The sequence below is a fragment of the Penaeus monodon genome, chromosome 25 (assembly GCF_015228065.2).
Source record: "Penaeus monodon isolate SGIC_2016 chromosome 25, NSTDA_Pmon_1, whole genome shotgun sequence".
NCBI classification, from domain to species: Eukaryota; Metazoa; Arthropoda; class Malacostraca; order Decapoda; family Penaeidae; genus Penaeus; species Penaeus monodon.
In genome coordinates, this window is record NC_051410.1 from 39456195 (window position 1) to 39456510 (window position 316).

The 316-nt window shown below is 65.5% G+C and overlaps 1 protein-coding gene across 1 annotated transcript in view; it reads left to right on the forward strand.

Moving 5' to 3' along the window:
* LOC119589399 overlaps positions 1–316 on the forward strand; it is a gene marked incomplete at its 5' end in the record, with an annotated part of 35476 nt that overhangs the window by 33735 nt on the left and 1425 nt on the right. Inside the window, 1 exon segment of the mRNA XM_037938013.1 lies at positions 1–316. Within this exon segment, the coding sequence (XP_037793941.1) occupies positions 1–316 (316 nt within the window).

Genomic DNA, 316 nt, shown 5'->3' on the forward strand with positions numbered 1-316 from the left:
TACACCAGCCAGTCCCACTCTGCTCAACCTCACCACACCCAGCCTCTGCACGCCCATGCGCACCCATCCCACCCTCACCAGACTCATGGCCAGCAGTACCAGCAGCCACCTCAAAGTACCGGTGGGCAGGTGAGGCTGCCGCCACCCTACCAGCCTCCCCCCAGTGTGTCCAAACCCCTGAGCTCACATGTCCCTCCCAGCCACGGCCAGGGCAGTCAGATGCCCCACGTCGTCCATGGGCAGAGCCAGCCACGTACCCTCTCCAATGGCCTCCACCCCGGACAGATGCCTCACTGATTCCGTCGGCCAGGCCGGG